Genomic DNA, 19,301 nt, shown 5'->3' on the forward strand with positions numbered 1-19,301 from the left:
ATTACTACACTACCTAAAAAGAAAAATAAAATAAAAAAATCTAAATGGACTACTTCCCTCAAGAGTACTGTCCAAGTGGTCCGTCCTCAGGAAGAGTCTCCTACATTTATTTATTTTACAACCAATGTATATGTACACTAATAATACACCACCAAAGCAAATCTCCCACCCCACACAAAAAGAGTATGGCATGTCCCCATGTTATAACACAAATAAAGTGCAGAAGGGTAAGAAGACTTCCCCGAGCATCACTCGGAGTCGGAGACAGTGCTGGGATCCACATGACAAGCCCTCCCCAAAGCACGGAACCAAGCTATCATACGGCTCTTAGACCTGGCATGCCGCTGAGACATGGCATCCATACGCACATGCAGGCCATCCACCGAGGAGCGAAGATCTGCCACCTCTTCCTCCAAAGAATGCAACATAGGTCGGCTGGACTGTGATCTAGAGAACCCTGCCCCAGTATAGGGTTGCCGAAAGGATCCGGCTCCATCATAGGATCTCCTGGATGGTGCCATGGGTGTTGGGGTGTCATCCTCATCATCAAGCTCAATGGTTGTGGGTGCATCTCTGCCCACTGTGATCTTTGAAGCTCTGAATGCCGCTTTTGCGGGCAAAGCTCCATCTGCAGGATTGGTGGGGACACCATCCAGCAGACACAACCTCGTCACAAGTGAGGGGAAGTAAAACCCCTTAGATAGCAGAGGTGACCGAAGGATCATTTCATCTCCAATAATTCTCGCCACATCAAAGTCTTTCTTGGTGACGAAGCACCACATCAATAGAGCCCGTAAGTGGTTCACATCTGTCGTGTTGCCCGTGGGAAATAACCGGCTGAAAATAATGGTGAACCAACACTTAGCCTCATGTGTGAACGACTTGGAGTGAAGGGTAATGTTTTCCTGTAGCCAGATTGGTCGACCCCCTGCGCAGATTGTCTCAATCATAGTGTCCCAAGTGACCCCTTGGGCGTCGTGGTAATGATCAATGTCACCAGTGAACTGGGGAAGCTGCAAGACCTGGCGAATCTTCAGAATTGAGGCATCTACCACCCTGCCCCGCACAATCACAGACCGACACAAATTTTTCGGGCAGTTCGCGTAAAACTCCCGGACTATCATCGGGTTTGCCGTCTCAGGTTCATCAAATAAGAACTCCATCTCCCTCCGTCTGATTTCCTCATACATGTCTGCTTTTTCCATATGGAGGGCAGCCCTATCAACAGGAATCTTAGGGATAAAGCTTTTGGTGGCCTTAGCATGAAACGCGTCCTCTGCCTCCTGTGACTGGAATCTGGTGGCATTATATATTGGCATTTGGGAAGTGCTTGCCGAGCTCTTTCGCCTTTTTCGGGCCATATTACCTGCTGACAATTCAGGGTAACAATCAGATGCATCCTAATATGTGCCAGTCGGATGGGTACTCAGACTTCGCCACTCGATGGCACCAAACAGTTTCCTTTTGTCAAACAATGCCAGTATACCCAATTAGTAAGGTGCCCAAAGTTGACAACCTCCACTATTGCCCTCACACCACTATTAATTCTACAATTCCGCCATATAATACCCACACAATCTCCCACAAGTGAATCATGTCAAATGCTACCACCACCACAAACTAAGAAGGGCACAAAGTGCTCCAAAATTTTACAACACACCCCAATTTTTGGCCATTTAGGCCCCTCCACCAAGCTTCACCCTAAAAAATTTGTTTAGGCCTCCATACATTCTAAAAATCGCCGCCAAATTAAGCACAATGAAAACCCAACCATTTAAACATCAATCATGGCCAAAAGAAGCAAATAATGGAGAAAAGGAAAGAAAAAAAAGAAAGAAATTTTTTTACACTAAAACACTACACTAAGTTGTGTAAAAGAAAGAGAAAAGAATAGAGAAGCTTACCTTGAGGATGAATGGAAGGGATAGGTGGTGGAGAGAGAGAGAGATGGAGAAGAAAGGAGGGGCAACAATGGGGGTTTGAGGGATAAGAGAGTGTGAAAGAGAGAAGAGAAGAGAGAAGGGGATGGGGGATGCGGGTGGTTTGAAGAAAAGAAGGGTTTGGGGGAATAGTGGGGGGTTAGGCTTATTAAAAGGGGGGGGGGAAGGAAAAAAAAATTCTGAAACTTACCTGGCCCGCGCTGGTCTGCCGCGGTAAACCTCTTTCAGAGGGGGTATTTGACCATGGTCCTACCGCGGTTACGCTGGGACCGCGGTAGACTTATTTCAGAGGAGGTCCTTGACCGCGGTCCGACTGCGGTTACGCTGGTACCGTGGTTTGGGCGTGTTCCTGCTACTTTTTTTTCTTTGAAGTTATGCATTACACTTACAATAGATTCATGGGTTGCCTCCCACACGGCGCCTGATTTAACGTCGCGGTACGACGCAGATAAGCGCATTTAAGGCTCGCTCGAACTCTGTGGCTCAGTCAAGTGTAGCTCAGACACTTCCTTTGGTTCGCTCATGCCCACATATAGTTTCAATCTCTGCCCATTGACTCTAAATGTACGAGAGTCTTTCTCTGTGGCAATCTCGACAGCACCTGAAGGGAAAACTTGGACCACTCTAAATGGTCCAGACCATCGTGACCTGAGTTTACCCGAAAATAGCCTTAATCGTGAGTTATAAAGCAACACCATATCTCTAGGATTGAAATTTTGCTCCACAATGTTCTTGTCGTGCAACCTCTTCATTCTTTCCTTGTACAACCTTGTGCTCTCAAAAGCAAGATGTCTGAACTCGTCGAGCTCATGCAATTCTGTGATCCTCGTTGTGCCCGCAGCCTCGATGTCTAGATTCAGCTGTTTCAGTGCCCACCACGCTCTATGTTCAAGTTCCACTGGCAAATGGCAGGCCTTCTCGAACACCAACTTATATGGTGACATACCAATCGGTGTTTTAAAAGCAGTTCTATAGGCCCAGAGTGCATCATCTAACCTTTTCGCCCAATCAGTTCTTGTGGCGTTCACAGTCTTGGTTAGCACACTCTTTATCTCTCTGTTGGACACTTCAACCTACCCACTAGTTTGCGGGTGATAAGGGGTAGCCACCTTGTGGCGTACATCATACTTTGCAAGCAACTTCTCGAAAGCTCTATTACAGAAGTGAGTGCCACCGTCACTGATAATCGCTCTTGGTGTCCCAAATCTGGTGAATATGTTCTTCTTCAAAAAACCCACCACCACTCTTGCATCATTAGTGGGCAACGCTGCAGCTTCTACCCATTTGGACACGTAATCCACAACAACAAGTATGTACTTATTGCTATAGGAGCTGATGAAGGGACCCATGAAGTCAATCCCCCAGACATCAAACACTTCCACCTCTTGTATTGGGTTCATGGGCATATCATGGCGACGGGCAATGTTCCCGGTCCGCTGACATTCATTGCAGCCCTTCACCCATTGGTGCGCATCTTTAAACACTGTTGGCCAAAAGAATCTGACCTCAAGCACTTTCGCAGCTGGCCTGACCCCTCCAAAATGTCCTCCATAAGCCGATGCATGACAAGCTTGCAAAACAGAAGATTGTTCTATCTCGGGGACACACCTCCGGATCATATTGTCAACACAAATTCTAAACAGGTAAGGCTCATCCCAATAATACATGCGGCAGTCACAATAAAACTTTTTCTTTTGTACAGATGAAAGGTCATAGGGAACTATACCGCAGGCCAGGTAATTTGCAAAATCTGCATACCATGGCACTTTCTCAAGATTAGTAGCGAGTAGCTGCTCGTATGGAAAGGTTTCCAGAATATTTTCAACCTCAACTGCATTTTCAGTTCCCTCAAGTCGTGATAGATGATCAGTGACTTGGTTCTCTGTGCCCTTACGGTCACGAATTTCAAGGTTGAATTCTTGTAGCAGCAACACCCAACGAATCAGGCGCGGCTTAGACTCCTTCTTCTCAATCAAGTACCTTAGAGTTGCATGATCAGTGTATATAATTACCTTAGAACCAATCAGATACGATCTGAACTTGTCGAAGCAAACACCACAACCAACATCTCCTTCTCAGTCACAGTATAGTTCAGCTGGGCTCCACTTAGCATTCTACTAGCATAGTATATTGGATGCATCATCTTGTCCTTCCGCTGTCCCAGTACTGCCCCCACTGCGTAGTCACTGGCATCACACATGAGTTCGAATGGTTGCTCCCAGTTGGGGGCAACAATGATAGGTGCTGTGACCAGTCTCTTTTTCAGCTCCTCAAATGCTACCCTGCAATCATCAGAAAACAAGAAAGGGTGATCTTTTTCTAACAATTTACAGAGAGGATTGGCAATTTTTTAGAAGTCTTTTATGAATCTCCGGTAGAAACCGGCATGCCCAAGGAAGCTTCTGATTGCTTTGACTGAAGTTGGAGGAGGTAGCTTTGCTATTACATCCACTTTAGCACGATACACCTCAATTCCTTTGCTTGACACCCAATGCCCCAAGACTATGCCTTCTTGTACCATGAAGTGGCACTTCTCCTAGTTCAGAACCAGGTTAGTCTCGATACACCATTTCAGCACTCGCGTCAGATTTATCAGGCACTCATCAAATGAATTCCCTACCACTGAGAAGTCATCTATGAACACCTCCATTATGTCCTCTACCATGTCAGTGAATATGGCCATCATGCATCGTTGGAATGTGGCGGGTGCGTTGCATAGGCCAAATGGCATCCTCCGAAAGGCATAAATGCCATAAGGGCAAGTGAAAGAGGTCTTCTCTCTGTCCTCCGGTGCAATGAAGATCTGGTTGTATCCTGAGTACCCGTCCAGAAAACAGAAGTGTGACCTCCCTACCAGTCTGTCTAACATCTGATCAATGAAGGGAAGTGGGAAGTGGTCTTTCCGGGTGGCTAGATTTAGCTTTTCTATAATCCATGCAAATTCTCTAGCCCGTGACTGTTCTTGTAGAGATCAATTCATTATTATCATTCTTAACTACCGTCATGCCACCCTTTTTAGGTACACATTGAACTGGGCTAACCTAGCTGCTGTCAGAGATTGGGAAGATAATTCCCGCGTCTAACCACTTTATTAGTTCTTTCTTCACCACTTCCTTCATGTTAGGGTTCAACCTTCTTTGGTGTTCCCTGGAAGGTTTGTGTCTCTCTTCCAGTAGAAATTTGTGCATACAGTAGGCGGGGCTGATCCCCTTTATGTCTGCCATGGTCCACCCAATGGCAGTCTTGCACTCCTTAAGTACCTGCAAGAGTTGTTACGCCTGCACATCTAACAAACTAGATGAGATAATAACAGGTAATGTGGAGTTAGGTCCAAGGAATTCATACCTGAGATGGTTGGGCAATGGCTTTAACTCCAGCTTTGGTGGTTCTTCGATATATGGCTTGGCTGGAGGAGTCTCTCGATTTTCCAACTGCAAGGGCTCAAATTCTAGAGTTCTATCAAAAAACCCTCTACCCTCTAATGACAACACCCATTCCGCCAGTTCCTCTCCATTAACCTCATCCAAATTCATTAAACATGCAGCAAGGGGGTCCTCAATGGTTAGCACCTCATCATCAGTATCCACTATTATGTCCACAGCATCAATAAGAGAACAATTGGCGAATTCACTTGGTCGCCTCATAGATTTCTGCACATTGAATGTTATCTCCTCATCGTTCAATCTCATCTTGAGCTCCCCGGTTTCACAATCAATGAGAGCTCTCCCTGTGGCCAAGAATGGTCTTCCCAAAATTATGGGAATCTCTTCATCCACTCTGCAGTCTAAGACCACAAAATCTACAGGGAACACAAATTTTCCTACCTGAACTAGCACATCATCCAGTATACCAGAGGGTCGTTTCACTGTCCTGTCAGCCAACTGCAACAACATAGAAGTGAGTCTAGCTCTTCCAATGCCCAGCTTCTTGTAAATCGCCAGGGGCATAAGATTGATGCTGGCCCCTAGATCACACAGTGCTTTAGCAAAAGCAAAATTACCAATAGTGCATGGAATTGTAAAGCTCCCTGGGTCAGACAACTTTTCTGCAATTGGTCTAGTCACCACTGCACTACATGTCTGAGTAAGAGTAACTGTGGCCAAGTCTTGGAAATCAAACTTTCGGGACATCAAGTCCTTCATCATTTTTGCATACCCATGCATCTCCTTCAAAGCTTCAATCAATGGTATGTTTACCTGGATTTGTTTCAGTATTTCGAAGAACTTCTTGTATTGCTCCTCCTTTTGGTACTTAGCCAGCCTCTAAGGGAAAGGTGCAGGAGGTCTCTTCTTCCCAATCAACTGGGATTGATCCTTATCAGCTGCTACATCAACTATTGGTTCCTGGATTGTCTCAGATTCTTTCTCGGTCGCATTCTGAATGTTATTTTCTTCCTGGGCAGGCTGGACTGGCACCTCCATCAGTTTTGTTGACTCATCCAGCTCAATGGGCACTGGTATAAGTGTCTCAGCTTGTCTAGTTTGTCGATCCCTCTCTTGCTCTACTTCTAGATCTCTGCCATTACGTAGACTTACCGCCATCAACTGCATTGGGCCTTGATCTTTTGGATTTATCTGGGTGTCTGCAGGTAGCGTCCCATGAGGACGATTGTTCAGAGACATAGAAATTTGACCCACTTGCACTTCAATATTCTTGATTGTTGCATCATGTGCATCCACTCTCTCACTAATCTTTGCATTAGACCCAATAACCTGCTGTATCATTGCCTCAAGTCTAGCAAAGCCATCTTCCTGCCTTCCAGCATGCTGCTGCTGAAGAGGGTAATACCCCTGCTGCTGATTCTGATTATTATATCCATGTGGCCTTGGGTAAGGTGCCATATTGTTAAGGGGGACTCATACCTCCCATGTTTCCATTGTTGAATTGTGGATGGACTAGCCTGTATTGCTGATTTTGCTGGCCCCAATTCTGACCACCCTGTCTCTGGCCTCCATAATTAGACACATAATTCATGTCTTCAGGGTAGTGGTGATGATCATGTTCTTCATTCCATTGGTTACTGATTGGCTAACTAATGCAAGATGCGCACAAGCCCCCATTGGTAGTGTCTACGTTGTGTACCTGCTGCTTCTGCCCTGACTCTTCTACCTTTTTGGTGAGTATACTCATCTGTGTCAATAAGGTGGCCATATTTTCAGCCATAGAGTTGGATGGATCTAAGGGCACTGAGTGAACCACTGGAGTGATAGGTGCATTCCTGGTTGTCCATCCCGAATTTTTTGTCATCTTGTCAAGCAGACTCTGGCCTTCTCTCCATGTTTTGCTAAAAAATGCTCCACCAGCTGAAGCATCAACAATGTTCTTCACGCTATCTGACAATCCCATGTAAAACCGCTGCCCCAACATCAGATCTGGAATACCATGGTGCGGGCATATAACCAGCATCCCTTTAAAGCGCTCCCATGTTTCATGCAGTGTCTCCATTGGTCTCTGTTTAAAACTCAAAATTTCATCAATTTGTTGAGCAGTCTTATTGGGTGGGTGGAACTTGTTATGGAATTGCCTGACTAACTCAACCCAAGTTGTTATAGAATTTATGGGAAGTGAGTTTAGCCAAGTCTGGGCAGCTCCTGTCACTGAGAATGGAAACAATAACAACTTGATTGCTTCAGGAGTTACGTTGGGCTGCCTTTGGGTTTTGCAGATAGAGAAGAAGTTCTTTAAGTGCTGATGAGGATCTTCGACTTGCGACCCCAAAAATAGTCCCTTGTTCTGCAACAAGTGCAACATGTTATTCGTAATTTGGAATGACTCAGCCTGTATCTGCGGAACTACAATGGCTGTGGACAGATTTTCAGCTGTGGGTTGTGCCCAGTCATAGAGAGCAGCCTCTGGCACTATTGGTACCGCTGGGTTTTCCTCGTGATCCCCCATGACTGTTTCGAAGTGTGCAGTTGTTGGTTGTTGTTTGTTTTTCCGATTAGCCCGATTCAATGCCTTGAAAATTTTCTCGGGATCTGATAATGCTTCAAATACTTCACCAGATCTCGATGAGTTTCTAGGCATGCATTTCTTTCAATTGTAATTGATAACACCATTAATTCCCTGGCAACGACGCCAAAATTTGATCATGCCCAACTATGCCTTATAAAAGGACAATGCGGACGTTGCAAATATAACCTGAGTATTTATGCCCAGAGTCGAATCCACAGAGAATTAACCTATCAATTACTTTCGTTGGACTTACTAAATTCTTTAGAATCAACTTCCCCAAACGTTGTGAATAACAGTTGATGGTATATTTAATAACTAAGATTGAAAGTCAATAAACAGTTGTAAACTAAATATGCTTAAGTTGTGAACAATAATGAGAAGGTTCTAAGGTAGTGATTTCCCCTATTGATGGAATCCCTTCTGTTTATGTTTCATATAGATTTACCAACACATCTCTATCAATCATGAACACTCTTTTTACCGTGAATCTCTCCCGAGTAATCACGATAATTTACTAGACGCACTCTCCCGAGATACGCTAGCTGGCTTTGTTTATTACAGTTCACTTTAGATTGCACCCAAGACTTTGTTATCCCTAATCCCGCCTTTAAACCCGCAGTTATAGATCCCTCTTATATTTTGGGAGTGGTGTTGTTCAACAATCACCTAAATATGCACTCTCTCCCGAGTTATGCACACTAATTAGGCACATCTAATTGAGGATCTTGTCAATTAACTACAACAAACACGTAGTTGAACAAATAGAGATTACACTGGCAAACTATATTAACATAATCAAGAAGTTCATCCTTCAATAGGTTCCATCAAAACCCTAGACAAAGGATTTAGCTACTCATGATAATGGGTAAATAAACTATGAAAATATTCATGATCAAAATTGCAAGAAAAATAAAGAGAAGAAGAAAATATGATGTTTTGGGTGATCTCTCACACTTGTTTCTCTTTCCAAAGTACTTTCTAAAACATTTCATTCATCCCTTGGACGAGTTCTATTGTTTAATATAGGGTTTTGTGCTAAAAATCCCGTATTTTGCACTTCAGTCCCTCAATTTTCCGCTTCCTATCACGGTCCTACCGCGGTTACGCCAGGTGTAAGCACGTGATTTTTGCCCTATGAAAGAATTACTCCCAAAAAATTCAAAATAAAATGATTTTCCTTGGTGTGCAATTTTGAGAATTTTTGTGACATTTTTGGATAATTATTTGTATTTGTCTGTGCATGTTTATTTGTTAAATTAATAAAAAATACAAAAATATGTCGCATTTTGCATGTAGGATTTAATTCTACAATTGTTAGTAATTAAGTTTGTTTTACAAAAATTAAAAATTACAAAAATAGGCATCTTTTGCATTTTTAGCATTTAATGTCCAAATGTACAATTTTATGCTTAATTATTACTTAATTGTGCGTTAATTGTTATTGGGAGTTAATTTGCGCTTTTATAACTTAATAATAATTTAAGGATTTTTAAAATTTAGTTTTAGAAAAATAAAAGAAGAAAAGAGCAAAAATACAAAGAAAATCGGAATGGGGCTCTTCTTCAAATTCAAGTCACAGGCCCAAAGAGACCCAATCTTCCCAAACGACCCAGTCCATTTCGAACTGGGTCGACCCAGTCCATAACCCAAAAAGACCCAAACCCCCTTTTCATTTTTTTTTCTTTCATTTTTCACAAAACAAAAACAAAACAAAAAAAATAAACCAAAAAACCCTAAACTACCCGCCCCCCATCTTTCTTCTTCTTCCTCTCTTTCTCCTCCTGCTCCAAGCCCCACCTCCCATGGCTTCCCCTTGCAGCTTCGTCCAAACGACCATGGCTGCCCCCTCCATCGTCTTCAACCACACACAGCTTCTCCAAGCTCATCCATGGCTGCCCTCCGCGTCTTATTCGTCGACACACACACACGCTCACCACTGCCCAAACCACCATCATCTTCTTCTTCGTTCCATGAACGTTGCTCCACCAAGAAACCTCCAGTCCAACATTCTTCCACGACCAGCCACCAACAACCAACTGTTGTTCCCCCGTCGTCTCTGAGCTTTGCCATCATCGTCGCTTCCATTGCCGGAAAAACCAGCAACGACAGCCAGCTCCTCCACGTCCAGCCATGAACGTCCACCTAAACGACCATCTGTTGAACAAACATAGTCCGTCGAGCTCCAACCTCCCATGACTGCTGCTTCTTCTGCTCCAGCTTCATCTTCTTCGACGAGCGTCGAACCATCGTCAAGTTTCAGCTAGCTTCACCGGTTTCTTCGTCGTCGTCACGTCCAAACGACCATCGTCGTCCAGTAGCATCCAGTAACGTCGCTTCTGCTATATCCACAGAATAGCATCGTCATTTGTTCGAAGCTTTGGTTGGGGTTGTCGAAATAGTTCATACGCAGTCGTTTGTCGTTCTGAGTTCGTCGAGGTTAAAAGAGAATGTGGGTTGTCGTTGAAGTCAAAATCCGTTAGGTTGTTGGCAGTCTTGGTTCAAGTTTTCCGTTTCCGTTCGAGTTCGTCGTTATTCCGATCCGGTTAGTTGGTTTAACCAATTCGTGTTTATCATTTTTTTATTTTTATTTTTCTTCAGTTTGTTTTATTTATTTATTTTGTTTATGTTTTAGGTAGAGAAATTGTTAGTTTAATTGTAATGTTGTTAGATTTAAGTTGAAGTTCAATTAATTATTTCTTCAGTTTGTTTTATTAATTTAAAAGGATTTAGTTTTAATATAGAAATGTGTTCGTTTAATCGTTTGAATCATTCATCTTTGTTGTTTAATTTAGATTTAATTCGTGTTCATTTTATTGTTTGAAGCTTGTTAGTTTTTATCAAGTGATTTAATGTGAGTGTTTATGTGTTGGTCCTTAGTTTTTGATTTAGTTTGAATCATTCATCTTGGTTGTAATGTTGTTGGATTTAATTTGAAGATCAATTGATTATTTGAGTTTAGTGATTTGAATATGTTTATTTGTTTTGTTTAAGTTTAATTTGAATTTGAGCTCAATGATTTGAATATACTTGTTTGTTATTGTTGTTGAATCTGAAAAGAGGTTTGTTGTTAAAAATATTGTTTAGTCAAAATAATTCCGATTGTTGCTTTGTTGTTCATCGTTTAAGTTTGAATTTGTTGATTAAACTGGATTAAGGATTGGTTATAGCTGGTAATTTAATTTTAAGTTCTTAGATAATTTTTGAAGTTTAAACAGATTTTGAATCGGGGCGTAACAGTAGTTTTAGGGGGTAAAACGGGAATTAACCAATTATAGGTTATTAATTATTGTGGGGACCAGACATAATGATAAAAGCAAAAAGGAAAAGGTGGATAATGATGTCTTCTTTTCAAAAAGAGGGAACAAGGGGCCCACTTTGACTACTTTTCAAAAAGAGGGAACATAGGGGCCCACTTTGACTACTTTTCAAAAAGAGGGAACACGGGGGCCCACGTTGACTACTTTTACTAAAGTAAAAGTGTGGGTAATAATAAAAGTTAAAGTGTGCACATAGTGGAAGAAGATTGGGTCTTGCTTTGTATATAAAGAGGGATGGGGGGATTGAATGAAAAAGAAGGATTTTTGGGGAGAACATTTTTGAGAGAGAAATACATTCTGAAAAATCTGAAGAGAGTGTGATAGAGCTTAAAAAGAGAAAACAAAAACAAAGTGAGAAACGAGTTTAGTTTCGGGTTTTAATACACGCGTGGGTTGTTGCTGTTTAGTGTGTTTACATACTTTTGAGTTTGTTCTATTGAGTTGTTCGGTTTTCTTCAAAGTTTTCTGGGCCTTGAACCTGGGTCGAATTGCTGCTGGGTTGTTGTTGTTGCTGTGTATTTACACTACTGCTACTTCTACTGATCTTCATCTTCTTTCCTTGCTTTCCAAATACCATGTACACAAACTGATACACTGGTTCATCGTGTAAGCCACTCGAAGCATGAATGCAAAAATGAGAAAGATTTGAAGTTGTAGTTTAATGTAGTCTTTTCTTTCTTTTACTGTCTGTATGTAGAATATTCTATGCGCTGCTGTAAACTCTTTAAACGACTCACTTTCGAAACTTAACTATAATAACTCGAAAGTATGTAAATAAAGTAGGACCTTTTCTTCATTTATTTTAGAAAACGAAAAATAGAAAATGTAGTCATGCTAAGATTATCCTTTTAAAAATAATGATACGAGCCTCGCCAAATAAAAAATGCAAATTGCGGGGCCCTCAATAATTGGTCATAATAAATACTTAGAATTTGGGATGGACTGTTTAGTGAATTTCACTGCCTTCCCCAAAGATAATAACGCGTTAGACTCTTTAGATGCGATTTAATTAAATTACATTCTTAAACTCGGGTGCACATTTATGTGACCCAAATCCAAATCTCAACGGAGTCGAAATGTGTCTCTAATCACGGGTACATTGATTGTGACGTGGTCCGAGATGCATGTCCATGACGTTGCAAATTCCTTTTAAAAATAAGAATGAGATGAGCCTCGCCGAATAAAAATACAAAATTGCGGGGCCCTCAGTAAATATTTGCTTTAAAATTGCTTAGACTTCGGGATGGACCGTTTAGCAAAATTTCACGGCCCTACCCAAAGTAAATGATACGCTAGTCGCTTTAGGCACGCCTTTTAATAATTTAATTTTCTTAAAACTCGGGTGCACATTTATGTGACCCAAATCCAAATCTCAACAGAGTTGAAATGTGCCAACAACCACGGGTGCATTGATTGTGACGTGGTTTGAAATACATTTTCACAATGTTGCAATTCTCTGTAAAATAATAACAATAAATACAAAATAATAAAAGCGGCTAAGGGATAAAACTTGCACATGAGCGCATAATTGTATAAAATCAGATAAACAAGCCGAATATGACAGTTGAGCGACCGTGCTAGAACCACGGAACTCGGGAATGCCTAACACCTTCTCCCGGATTAACAGAATTCCTTATCCGGATTTCTGGTTCGCGGACTGTAATACAGAGTCATTCTTTTCCTCGATCTGGGATTAACTTGGTGACTTGGGACACCCTAAATCTCCCAAGTGGCGACTCTGAAATAAATAAACAAATCCCGTTTCGATTGTCCTTTAATTGGAAAAACTCCTTGTACCCTCGCGGGGGCGAAAAAAGGAGGTGTGACACCAGGACCGCGGCCAAATAGCCTCTCAGAATCCGTAACAGCCTTCTGCCGTAGTCCGACTGCGGTTACGTCGGGACCGCGACAGTCTATCTCCAGTTCTGGTTTTGCTGCCTTCGCGTGGTGCACTTAGCGGATATTATAAGATTGTCCTCTTTTTCTCCGTAATTGATCCCAAAAGTACTTCATATACTTCTTTTATTGTATATAGCCTGCAAAGCATGAAAAGCACTAATCAGAGAATTTTGTTATCATTTTATACCATAAAAACTATACAAGAAGGTGGTTCTTTAGGATCTAATTATAGTTCAATTCACCTATTATCATTTATATCACGTTGCTTGTGAGTTACACATGTGCCACCCCAGGTAAAACACTTTGCCAATGCCGCCTCCTTTTAAAAAACTACTATATTTGTAGGGCTCCAAATAAGTGGATTAGGGTAAATTTGGTTGGATAAAAACTGGCGGAGAATATGTCATAATGACCAATCCTTCGGTGAATACGTAGATTTTGGATGAATTAAGACTTGTGACGTTTGTACAAACTTTTAAAAAATTTGGAAGAACACCATGGCAAACAATTATATTGAACTTGAGCAGCTATTTTAATTTACGGAAAATGGCCTGATCTGTCTCTCTATTATCATCAATAGTTTAAAAAAGCCCTAAGTTATATTATTAGGACATCCAAACCCCTGACGTTATATTATTATACATATATGCCCTTATTTTAATGGAAGGGCCATGTGGCAAGCTTAAAACCATCCGATTAAATATATAATGGGTCCGACCTAACTCATTACCCAACCCGGCCCTAACCCTTCTAGACCCTTCACCCTTATTAACGTGTGAACCCTAATTTGTTCGCTCCTTCTCTGTAGATGTCCCTCCCTCTCAATTAAAATTCTTTCTTCTTCTCAACTAAACTTCTCAATTAAAATCCTTTCTTCTTTTTCTTCGACCAGTCAACTCTGATAGTATTGTTTCTATGTCTAGTTCTAGCGTTACATCGAGAAGGAGGTGCTACTCTGGGGAGATTGCGAACAACTTCACTTTGACGACTACAAACAACCCCGAAAGGAGATTCTACAAGTGTGCTAAACCAGAAGTAAGTGTAAATTTTGTTGGTGACTCATTAAACGTTGATGTATTTAAAGTTTTATTTTTTCTGTTTTTTAATTTTTTCTGTTCTTTAACATAGTTATTGTTTGTATTTGTAAGAATGAGACATGTGGATATTGGGAATGGAAAGACGAATCCCTCCGGACAAAGCGTTGATAGTAATCAACGATTTCAAGTCTAAATTAAATGTTGCCAATGTCAAAATCAGGACGTTGAATATGTTGTTGGATGCGTGCAAGCTTGAAATGGACAAATTGATGGAAAAAGTTGATGTTTTGGAGGCTATAAATGATGTTGAAGTGAATAAAGCAAGGGGGATGGAAGTGAAAATGATGCACATGAAGATGTTCATTATGGTTTCATTTGCACTGTTAGTCGAATTTATTGTGGCACTGATGATGAAATGAATTCAGCATTTTGTTTAGTGCAGTAAGGTTTTAATGTAGTTACTTGTTGTAAATCCAGATCTTAATGAATGTTTTTTGTTGGTCAGCTTGTAATGAATCCAGATTTTCATGAATGAATTTTGTGCAGTGCACTATGGCATTTTGTGTAAATTTTCATGAATGCATTTTGAATTCTTTAGATTTATTGTGTTGGTCAGTTTGTTTTAAACAGAAAAAATTGGGTAGTTATGACCAAAAATCTGGACAGTTAAAACTGACCCTAATGCAATAAAAACTGGGCAGTTATGACAAAAAATCTGGATAGTTAAAACAGACCCTAATGCAGAAAAAATTTGGGCAGTTCTTTATGCTTAAGTTGACATAATTCTCGTTAGACCCTTCACTAACTTCATATCCTCCTTCTCCATTGGAATTAACTTTACACACTTGAGCAATCTCCATGAATTTATTGTATAATTCTAGGCTCCTTTGACTGTACTCATTGCTTCATGTACTAGCTTTAGCTTCATGTTTTGTCATCATGTTCATAACTTTGAGTCTTATGTCTTCCAACATCTTAATAATTGGCTTTTGTCTTGCTTCCAGAATCCATGAATTAAATGATTTAGTCAAATTGTTGTCAACTGAGTGATTCTTACAAATTGTATCTAGATAAGCTCTGCACCAAGACTGTGATAGGTACTTCAATAAACTTTTTGCTGCATCTTTGTTCAACTCTCCTAGCTTGCTTAGTTGATTTTTGAACTCTTCTTCATAAGTGCATCATGAACACCACCAAATCAGCTCTTTTTGCATTTTCCAGTATTGTATGTCTTGCACCAGTTAGCCTCAATATGTCTAACACAAAACCTATGATGTGCTTGTGGTAGAACAGTTTTAATTGCCTCAATTAACCCATGGACAGAAGTAGATGACAGAAAGAAAAAAATCAGAAGTAGAAACTGGACAGAATCAAGTTGACAATAGAAGGAAAAAAAATCAGAAGTAGAAACTGGATAGAATCAAGTTGACAATAAAAAGAAAAAAAATCAGAAGTAGATACTGGACAGAATTAAGTTGACAACAGAAAGAAAAAAAATCAGAACTAGAAACTGGACAGAATAAAGGTGATTCAGAAAAATTACCTTTTGCATGTCCGACATGAAGGTGATTCTTTATCGTCCCTTAAGGTCTAGAGATCCCTGAAGTAATTGTAGGAACCAGTTCCAAGAATGTTTTGTTTCCTTATCAATAACTGCCCCTGCCAAAGGATAAACATGATTTTGTGCATCCTGTCCAACAACAACTAGCAATTGACCTTTGACTTTCCCTTTTAGAAATGTGCCATCTACACCAATAAATGGTCTTAACCCTAACTTGAACTCCATCTTCATAACTTTGAAGCAAACATACATCCTCAAGAATTTTGTTTTCCCATTTTCAAGTGCATTTTTTGAAATGTTAATCACTACATCACTACCTGGATAAACATTAAGTTTGTTGCACTTCCCATTCAATTCAATGACATAAACATTAAGTTTGTTGTATTTATCTGCAAAACTTCTATCTAAGGTCTCCAATATCATTTTTTTTGCTATGTTGCACTTCCCATGACTCACATTGAACTCAAAAATTCTTTTCAAATCAAGTACCATCTCCCTTACCTTATACTTAGGATTATCCTGTAGCTTTCCCTTAAAGTAATGTGCAATGGTATTGAAATCAACAGTACTATTATCATATGTAGTGCCACAATTATGTTCTGACTCTAATGTCTTTACAGTAACCCCTGCATTACCATCTTTGGATATTAAACAAAGAAAGGGACATCCCACAATGCATCTATATCTAACCCTCCTTTTGTCACTCTTCCTCAATTTTAAGACTTTTTTATTGGCTAGAACATACAACTTCATAAACTTCCTAGCTTCTGGTATGTCCTTAAAGGCCATGGCTTTATATATCTCCTTGTAATCATTTAGATTCTCAGTTATGTCTCTTTTTTTTTGAGTTTTGAGTAAATGTAATTCTTCATAATCATATCCTTCAGAATCACATCCCTCAGAATTAGAACTAGAGTCAGAACCCATTTCACTTAAGGTACAGTCAATACCAGCTTTATCTAAAATCTGAAATGATTCACTATAATTAACAATATTGGGAATACACTCAATAAGGGGGCCAGATTCATCCACAACATATAGGTTCACTACATTATTTATTTATACTATATTAAAAGTGGGAAGCCCTTAAGTCAAAAGTTAAATTATTTTTTTACCCTTTTAAAAATTTAATTATCTTACTTTAAAAAAAATATAATATATAAATAAGAAGAAGGACAAAATTATTCTGAAGAATTGTGAATGTTAAACATTTCACATTAATAATGAAAAGTGTCGTTTAACCGTGCCCTTTCTTGCAATCATTTACGATGAACAAAACTGAAGCGCAACCCTCATATATATAAAAATCCATCTAACATTTCACTTGTTACAAGACTTGTTTATAAACCCTTTTTGTTATTAAACTTTAATTTTTTCGCATAAATATTCGACACTAAATTTCTACCAGTTCTTTGTGTGCTCTCACTATTGACAGCATTGACTCTAGGAAATTACCTGATGAATCTTGCCGCTGTTTGTGGCTGAAAATGACACAAAGGGTATGAATTCTTTATTTTTTATATCCAATTTAATTTTGTGTTGTTTTGAATTATTGACTATTTTTCGTGTATATTAAATCAAAGTAAATTACATTACTTGGTATCTGTTGAAGTACGACTTTGTATTTTTTTCATCGCATATGCTGGTTTAATTTAGTATCCATAGATTACAACCATAATAATGTGTTTCTGGTTCAATTTCTTTCCTTGGTCAATTTTGGAGATTAAGAAAGAGAGATAAGTATGATCTCCTTATGTTTTTTCCAATTATTTGTTTACGTGAAGGAAAAAAATTATCACATTAAAAATGGGAACCCCACAATTTAAAAGTTAAATTATTAAAATAATTGATATTCACATAAATAACTTACTTATAAAAAAACCTTAAAAGTCCAAAATGATGAGTTGTAACCGTTGGCATAATTTAGCACCAAATGGATGGCCATTGGTAAATATGTCACACGCGCACTGTAACTTTGTCAAGGATGTCATGATATTATAAAAGTCACACATGCCATTTCCCCGAAGGCGCCGAATTAGAAACGATTAGTTTTGGAAGAGGCATTTATGTTCCTATATCATTTTCTAGGCAAGGACAACTTTAATTTCATTTATGAAAAGTACGAAAATGGCTTTCAATTATGCATAATTTTCCTTTAAGCAACTGAAGTACAAATGTGGAGTCTTTAGAATACTTAAAACTCCTCCAAAATTATACATAGGGACGTTGCGGTAATGTCTCTAACATGATTTTTCTTTTCTTCTTTTCTTTCATTTTTCTTTTAATTTCTTCTCTTAGAATTATGGAAAGTAGAAAGCACATTAAAGAAGGATGAAAAGTTCGCGTGGCTAAAGAGACATCATCAAAGTGTTGAATCAAAGAACATGCACAACAGATAAGGAAACAAAGAACTTTATTGTGTTAGAACGGAGGAACCATATAAAATAATGTAAAAAAATGCTTGAAACAATTCTGAATTGGCAATTGCCTTTATTAGTGCAAATAGTTTCATAGCTCTCTAACAAATTTGTCTTCATCTAATTTTCGGAATCACAAGAAAGGTAATATGTCTTGCAAACTCTGTTAGCTTAAACTTCTTTATCTGTAGCTTTTTTCGATGTCCACAATTTCGTTCAGTGTGTGTGTCTAATATTTAACATGTATATACAGCCTTTAGAACATTATTCCATAATTTACCAAGAACAAATGCATTGAAAATATTAATCCTATTTTAGTGTTGCTGCAATTGTACTTTTAGTTTGTGCGCAAACTTCACTGCTCAGATCTCTAAGATTTTTTTATACTTGCATTGCATATCCATATGACAAGCCCTCAATAAAAAATTTCTGGCTGGTGTTTTCTTTGAAGAGAGTTACAATAGTGATCTCTTCATTTTTTACTATATTCTTCATAATTTTGGTAATATTTTTCATTGCTAATTTGTTTCTCCTAAAAATAAATTTACATAAATCAGTACTAATTAAATTAGTATGGTGAAACATTACCTCTTAGTAAATTTGTCACCAAGTAGTTGCTGAAAATTTAAGACTAATAAAAATCTGCTATTGCAAAATCAAAACATTTTTCATTCAGTATGAATTATGAGTTTAAATGGTGGACTGAAGCTAATTAACGATTAACATGATAAAGTGTTAACAATTGATTAAACTTTAATTGTTTATCTTCGTAGATTCAAATGATATTCAATTACCCTCAACGAACAAGTCAGCATATAATTCGCAAAAATTTATGCTTTATTCTTTCGTGTATAATTATTTATTCAACTTTTATTTTATATATATTGATACTATTTTATGAAAATCATATACCATATGACTCGATATACATGTGCAATGCACGTGCCAAAAAATATTATTTTAAGTAATATATTTTGTAATAATGGATGCCTTGAGTTGGAAGTCCATGGGAAAGATGGATCTTCTTTCATTTGAGATATGTCCATTAGCCTTGGAGGTTCAGTCGTTGGCTAATCAGCGTTTCATGGGGTATGTTTCAGTATTGAATACAGTGTGTGCTTGTGTTGGTTGCATAGTTGTCATTGCTTGAGCAGATCAACGCCTACCAATATGAT

General features: G+C 39.1%; 2 protein-coding genes and 1 non-coding gene across 3 annotated transcripts; 1 reads left to right on the plus strand and 2 right to left on the minus strand.

The window, feature by feature from the left end:
- Window positions 1-2,398: 2,398 nt before the first annotated feature.
- LOC138885455 (uncharacterized) lies at window positions 2,399-4,140 on the minus strand. The gene is made up of 4 exons (XM_070166406.1): window positions 4,007-4,140; window positions 3,699-3,920; window positions 3,446-3,548; window positions 2,399-2,869 (listed from the first exon to the last, which is right to left on the minus strand). The coding sequence occupies exons 1-4, from the start codon at window positions 4,138-4,140 to the stop codon at window positions 2,399-2,401; spliced, it is 930 nt and encodes a 309-aa protein (XP_070022507.1).
- Window positions 4,141-7,317: 3,177 nt separating this feature from the next.
- On the plus strand, window positions 7,318-7,424 carry LOC138886576 (small nucleolar RNA R71). The gene has a single exon (XR_011405626.1). It is a non-coding gene; the product is annotated as a small nucleolar RNA R71 (small nucleolar RNA).
- An 8,297-nt stretch (window positions 7,425-15,721) lies between these two features.
- Window positions 15,722-16,636, minus strand: LOC104229024 (uncharacterized). Its single transcript, XM_009781585.1, has one exon. The coding sequence runs from the start codon at window positions 16,634-16,636 to the stop codon at window positions 15,722-15,724; it is 915 nt and encodes a 304-aa protein (XP_009779887.1).
- Window positions 16,637-19,301: the final 2,665 nt, after the last annotated feature.

The sequence above is a fragment of the Nicotiana sylvestris genome, chromosome 2 (genome assembly GCF_000393655.2).
Source record: "Nicotiana sylvestris chromosome 2, ASM39365v2, whole genome shotgun sequence".
Classification (NCBI taxonomy): domain Eukaryota; kingdom Viridiplantae; phylum Streptophyta; class Magnoliopsida; order Solanales; family Solanaceae; genus Nicotiana; species Nicotiana sylvestris.

Excerpts from the sequence above, each read along its gene's own strand:
- LOC138885455 (XM_070166406.1), bottom strand. The coding sequence starts at position 4,140 with ATGTGTGATGCCAGTGACTACGCAGTGGGGGCAGTACTGGGACAGCGG. Across the intron at positions 3,921-4,006 it reads ACTGTGACTGAGAAGGAGAT|GTACTTGATTGAGAAGAAGG; the intron begins GTTGGTTGTGGT and ends TGCAACTCTAAG. Across the intron at positions 2,870-3,445 it reads CAGCTGCGAAAGTGCTTGAG|TTGGTGTTCGAGAAGGCCTG; the intron begins GTCAGATTCTTT and ends TCACCATATAAG.
- LOC104229024 (XM_009781585.1), bottom strand. The coding sequence starts at position 16,636 with ATGGGTTCTGACTCTAGTTCTAATTCTGAGGGATGTGATTCTGAAGGA.